This window comes from Hylobates moloch, unplaced genomic scaffold (assembly GCF_009828535.3).
Source record: "Hylobates moloch isolate HMO894 unplaced genomic scaffold, HMol_V3 SCAFFOLD_3570, whole genome shotgun sequence".
Lineage (NCBI taxonomy): Eukaryota > Metazoa > Chordata > Mammalia > Primates > Hylobatidae > Hylobates > Hylobates moloch.
This window is the reverse complement of record NW_026655845.1, coordinates 1-6,485: the sequence shown is the minus strand read 5'-3', so window position 1 is coordinate 6,485 and position 6,485 is coordinate 1. Positions and strand designations below refer to the sequence as shown.

General features: G+C 42.9%; 1 protein-coding gene across 1 annotated transcript; it reads right to left on the bottom strand.

Moving 5' to 3' along the window:
• Window positions 1-14: 14 nt before the first annotated feature.
• MEIG1 (meiosis/spermiogenesis associated 1) lies at window positions 15-5,706 on the bottom strand. The gene is given in 3 exon segments (XM_032148354.2): window positions 15-278; window positions 4,227-4,393; window positions 5,477-5,706. Coding segments are annotated over 2 exon segments (402 nt in total). The 5' UTR covers window positions 4,365-4,393; window positions 5,477-5,706.
• Between the last annotated feature and the right edge of the window lie 779 nt (window positions 5,707-6,485).

Below are 6,485 nucleotides of genomic sequence, written 5' to 3'. Positions count from 1 at the left end.
TTCTCAAGACTCCATTACAGCCCTCTTCCCTCCAGGGGCCAGGAGCAGATTATCTGAAAACCATCTGATCCGGTGAGAAAACAGTACAACCAATGCCTCTTCCGAACATCTGGAGTTAAGCTACTTTATATGGGACAATCCTTAGGACAGCTACGTTGGTCCTATGCTTGTTGACTTCTAGACATTTTTCCTTTTGATGCCCCTTGGCATCTCTGAACTTTTTTTTCTTCTTGACTTTCAACTTGATCATTTCCATTTGATCTGGGAAACCTTCTTGCCTGTAGTGGAATGGAATGAGATCCTCAAGTTCAAGGACTTTCCCCCCAGGAGGGAAGGTCAGCAAGCAATATACCACCAGGTAACTAAAAACAACTTCTCTCAAACCCTCAAGCCACTGCAAACTGGGAGAAACATCCCACCCAAAGCAAGCCTTCAGTCACCATCCTATCTGTCCCTGGAGACCCACTGCAAATGCCACTGGGGACACTAAGCCCTCTCTGGGGATTGTCCCTGGAAAGAAGTGATTTTGTTTTCCTCTAAATCCCTGTGCTTCTTTTTGTTAAGGAACATATACTTCGATTTGTGTAAGGTTTTATTGTTCTTGTTACTTATTTTAGACTCTAAGATGATGAGATTAATAAAAGTTATCATTTACTAAACACTTGCTGTTCCTTCAGTCAACAAATTTTTTGTGGGGGAGTCTCGCTCTGTCGCCCAGGCTGGAGTGCAGTGGCATGATCTCAGCTTACTATAACCTCCCCCTCCCGGGTTCAAGTGATTCTCCTGCCTCAGCCTCCCTAGTAGCTGGGATTACATGTGTGCACCACCATGCCTGGCTAATTTTTTGTATTTTTTAGTAGAGACAGGTTTCACCATGTTGGCCAGGCTGGTCTCTAACTCCTGACTGCGGGTGATCGGCCCGCCTCCACCTCCCAAAGTGCTGGGATTACAGGCGTGAACCACTGTGCCCAGCCCAACAAATTATGAGCACTATAATGTCAGGCACTTCAAACATGTGATTACATTTAATTCTTGTGACAACTTTCTTTTCTTTTCTTTTCTTTTTTTTTTTTTTTTGAGACAGGGTCTTGCTCTCTCACCCAGGCTGGCGTGCAGTGATGTGATCACAGCTCACTGCAGCCTCGATCTCCTGCACTCAAGCAATCCTCCCACCTGAGCCTCCCAGTAGCTGGGACTACAGAGACACAGAGACACTCCACCATGCCTGGCTAATTTAAAAAATTTTTTGTAGAAATGGGGTCTCACTATGTCACCCAGGCTGGTCTCGAAATCTTGGCCTCAAGCAATCCTTCAGCCTCAGCCTCCCAAAGCACTGGGCTTAGAGGCGTAAGCCACCACACCTGGCCGCCTATGAGTCTGAGGCTTGTGTATCTTTAGAGGCATCCCAATCTTAAGGCAGGGTGTGAAGCTTATTTTATTTATTTATTTATTTGAGGTGGAGTTTCACTCTTGTTGCCCAGGCTGGAGTGCAATGGCGCGATCTTGGCTCACTACAACCTCCACCTCCTGGTTTCAAGCAATTCTCCTGCCTCAGCCTCCCGAATAGCTAGGATTACAGGCATGCGCCACCATGCCCGGCTAATTTTGTATTTTTAGTAGAGATGGGGTTTCTCCATGTTGGTCTCAAACTCCCAACCTCAGATGATCTAACTGCCTCGGCCTCCCAAACTGCTGGGATTACAGGTGTGAGCCAACACACCCGGCCCAAAGTTTGTTTTAAACAGCAGAAAAATAATAATGCTTCTGTTTTATCTGTTTAAAAGCCATAGATGATATAGTAATGAAAATTATCCTTGGCAATGGCGATAGAATATAATGGTTGAGAAGACAGATACATGGAAGCCACAGTAATCAATCTTCACTTGATCAGTATTTTAAATTTTATTGTTAACCCCAATAATGTCTGCTAAATTAATGTCTATTAAAGAGGCAATAACATTTTAGTTCTGTATTGCCTGCATCATTTTTCCTATGTACTTTTAAAATTTTAATTTAATTATTTATTTGAGATGGAGTTTTGCTTTGTTGCCCAGGCTGTAGTGTAATGGTGTGATCTCGGCTCACTGCAACCTCCGCCTTCCAGGCTCAAGTGATTCTCCTGCCTCAGCCTCCCAAGTAGCTGGGACTACAGGTGCATGCCACCATGCCCGGCCAATTTTTGTATTTTTAGTAGAGACAGGGTTTCACCATGTTGGCCAGGCTGGTCTCGAACTCATGACCTCAAGTGATCTGCCTACCGCAGCCTCCCAAAGTGCTGGGATTATAGGTGTGAGCCACCGCTCCCAGCCTCCTATGTACTTTTAAAGGAATTTTTAAGTAGAGGTCAAAGAATAGAATAAAAGAAAAAGAAACAAGAGCTTATAGTGATCTGCAAAATCTACACATTAGTCTCTGAAAAATGATGAGTTAGTAAAAAAAATGAAAAATACACAACTGAGTTAATAAACACTGCTATAATCCCAAATCTAAACATTAAAATATATTTATGAATATTATGTCATATTTTACAATACAGTTGACCCTTGACCAATGCCAGTTTGAACTTGGGGAGTCTATTTATACAAGGATTTTTTTTTTTTTTTTGAGACGGAGTCTTTCTCTGTCCCCCAGGCTGGAGCGCAGTGGCGCGATCTCGGCTCACTGCAAGCTCCGCCTCCCGGGTTCACGCCATTCTCCTGCCTCAGCCTCCCGAGTAGCTGGGACTACAGGCGCCCGCCACCACGCCCGGCTAATTTTTTGTATTTTTAGTAGAGACGGGGTTTCACCATGTTAGCCACGATGGTCTCGATCTCCTGACCTCGTGATCTGCCCGCCTCGGCCTCCCAAAGTGCTGGGATTACAGGCTTGAGCTACCGCGCCCGGCCTTATACAAGGATTTTTTTCAAAAAATTTGTTGAAATTTTTTTGAGGTTTGCAACGATTTGAAAAAATTTGCAAACCACACAGACTATAAATATCAAAAAAAATTAAGAAAAAGGTTTGTCATGAATGCATAAAATATGTTAAGATATTAGTTTATTTCTGGGTTGATCAATTATTTACCTTATGGGCAAGTCTTTCTGTTAACACTAGGTTACTAGTAGTTGTTTTGGAGAGTCAAAAGTTATACACAAATTTTTGACGGCATGAAGCATTGAAGTCCCTAGTCCCTGTGTTGTTCAGGGGTGAACTTAATTTGTAAAAACATGTCTCTTAAGAATCACTTGAACCCAGGAGGTAGAGGTTGCAGTGAGCCGAGATTGCGCCAAGTGCACTCCAGCCTGGGTGACAGAGCGAGACTCTGTGTCAAAAAAAAAAAAAAAAAAAGTCTCTTAGTGGCCAAGAGAATAAATAAGTTAAGAAGAACCACACAGTTTAAACGGGAGCCAAATCTAGACTTTGGTCTAGCCTTTGTAAAGCAAAGCTAGGTCTCTACTCTCTCAGGAAAGCCTGCGATACACTACCAAAATCATGAGTTGTTCCAACACTTTTGTTTGTAAGGTATAATCGCCACAAAAAAACACAGGATTTTAACCTCTTTCTAATTCGTGATTAAAATAAAAAGTAACAGGAGGGAAATAATAGTTACCCAACATACTGATTATCTGATAATAAAATCACCTGAGTGAGGAAAAAAGATTCTTTTTTTGTGGTCTACCATAAAAGATTCATTTAGCAGAGCACAGTTGCTCAATAAAAGAAAATTCTGAATGTGCCCAACTGAATGACCACCTCTTCTCCCACTCTGCCTGCAAATCATTCTTCTGGGCCTCTCCCCCTTAATAAGATGAGAGAGTCTGGCTGGACATCATGGCTATTGCCTGTAATCCTAGCACTCTGGGAGGCTGAGGCGGGTGGATCACTTGAGGTCAGGAGTTCAAGACCAGCCTGGCCAAGCATGGCAAAATCCCATCTCTGCAAAAATACAAAAATTAGCCAGGCGTGGTGGCGCACGCCTGTGATCCCAGCTACTCGCGAGGCTGAGGCAGGAGAATTCCTTGAATCCGGGAGGTGGAGTGTGCTGAGATTGTGTCACTGCACTCCAGCCTGGGTGACAGCATGAGACTCTGTCTCAAAAAATAAAATAAAATAAAATAAAAATAAACAAATAAAATGAGAGAGTTGGAGTAGAATTTCCTTCAGTTATTCTCTGGTTGTTTATAAAATACTTTTCAGCATCTGAGAAATGCATTTCGAGTTGAGGTTTGTAGAGGCATAAATCTTACCATAGAAACTTGTTTCACTTGTCTATATTCGGTTTCATCCCGATATCCTGCTTGTTGAAATCTGTACAGATTTTCTATCTCTTCTGACCATTTTTTGGCACGACTTATTGATTTTGGTTTTACGTCAGAACTAGCCATGGTTACAGAGGCCTTATTATCAATAATATCTGAAAGATGTTAAAACAACATTAATAGATAATGTAATGATGACAATTTTGAAATTCCCTTTAAGAATAAACAAAACTGGCCGGGTGCGGTGGCTCACGCTTGTAATCCCAGCACTTTGGGAGGCCCAGGCGGGCGGATCATGAGGGCAGGAGTTTGAGACCAGCCTGGCCAACATGGTGAAACCCTGTCTCTATAAAAATACAAAAATTAGCTAGGCATGGTGGCGCGTGCCTGTAATCCCAGCTACTGGGGCAGCTGAGCCAGGACAATGGCTTGAACCCAGGAGGCGGAGGTTGCAGTGAGCTGAGATTGTGCCACCGCACTCCAGCCTGTATGACAAAGCAAGACTCCATCTCAAAAAAAAAAAAAGAGAATAAACAAAACTAACACTTAAAAATTATACTTAGAGTTGAGAATCCCATTAAATATATTAGTTTTAAAACATACAATTCCAAGACTGAGAAGGATTCATGATCTATTTTGTGGAGATAAAACTGTAACAAACAAACAAAAAAACCTCAAGTCCCTGAAAGATACATAGAAAACTGTTTATTTCTTTATCAATAAAATCCCAGTCAGAGCTGGAGTTATGGAGTGATGCTCTAAAAGCTGTATACAAATACTGGAGTTCCAGGTAATAGTTTGCACATTTCTAAAAACATGCTCAGTAGATTGTCAAAATATCCACCACCATTCCATTACTTATGTTCAAAACTGCATCTCTCTCTCCCTCTCTCTCTCTTTCTCTCTCTCAGAAAGGGAATGTAAGACCCGTCTTCTCGGGCCGGGCGCGGTGGCTCACGCTTGTAATCCCAGCACTTTGGGAGGCCGAGGCGGGCGGATCACGAGGTCAGGAGATCGAGACCACGGTGAAACCCCGTCTCTACCAAAAATACAAAAAAAATTAGCCGGGCGTGGTGGCGGGCGCCTGTAGTCCCAGCTACTCGGAGAGGCTGAGGCAGGAGAATGGCGTGAACCCGGGAGGCGGAGGTTGCAGTGAGCCGAGATCGCGCCACTGCACTCCAGCCTGGGCGACAGAGCAAGACTCCGTCTCAAAAAAAAAAAAAGACCCGTCTTCTCACTGTGTTTGCTTTCTTGTTTCTGGGAGGGAATGGTTTATTCTTTTTCACTTCTTAATTGCTTGGAGACATCCCAATTGCTGCAATTCATTTACTGAGGTCACTGTAGTACCTGATCTTTTGATGAACTAATGTGAGAAGATGGCCTAACACAGATTCCATGCACACTGTGTGGCTGTCGTGGTACTGAGACCATGGATTTAAAAACAGTGTAGGAGGTCACTAATAGTCTTGGAAAGTCTAATATACGACTTTAGTTCATGTAATTGTCTATTCACCAAACTTCCATAGCAAGTGTTTCAAAGGCATAATCTTACACTTGTTTTCTTAGCTACTTATTTTATTAACAAAATATATCAGTCATTTAACTGAAATAAAGTGTACAGAATTTTCATTATGATTACTTGAATCCATTTGTCTATTAAAATATATTTCTATTGGCTGAAACACATTAAAGTCAGATCCTGTAAATAAATTAATATTTTATGAATTTTTTTCAATCACAATGACAAATGCTCATTATGTTTAAAAGGTCAAGAAATACATTAAAGTATAACAGGGAAAGGTTGGACATGGTGGCTCGGGCCTGTAATCCCAGCACTTTGGGAGACTGAGGTCAGGAGACCTGAGGTCAGGAGTTCAAGACCAGTCTGGCCAACATGGTGAAACCCCGTCTCTGTTAAATATACAAAATTAGCCAGGCGTGGTGGCACATGCCTGTAATTCCAACTACTTGGGAGGCTAAGGCAGGAGAATCGCTTGAACCTGGGAGGTGGAGGTTGCAGTGAGCTGAGATCACACCATTGCACTTTAGCCTGGGCAACATGAGCGAAACTCCTTCTCAAAAAAAAAAAAAAAAAAAAAAATGAACTGGCCGTGGTGGCAGGTGCCTGCAATCCCAGCTACTTGGGAGGCCGAGGCTTGAGAATCACTTGAAACCCAGGAGGTGGAGGTTGCAGGGAGCCAAGATTGCTCCATTGCACTCCAGCCTGGGTGACAGAGTGAGACTCTG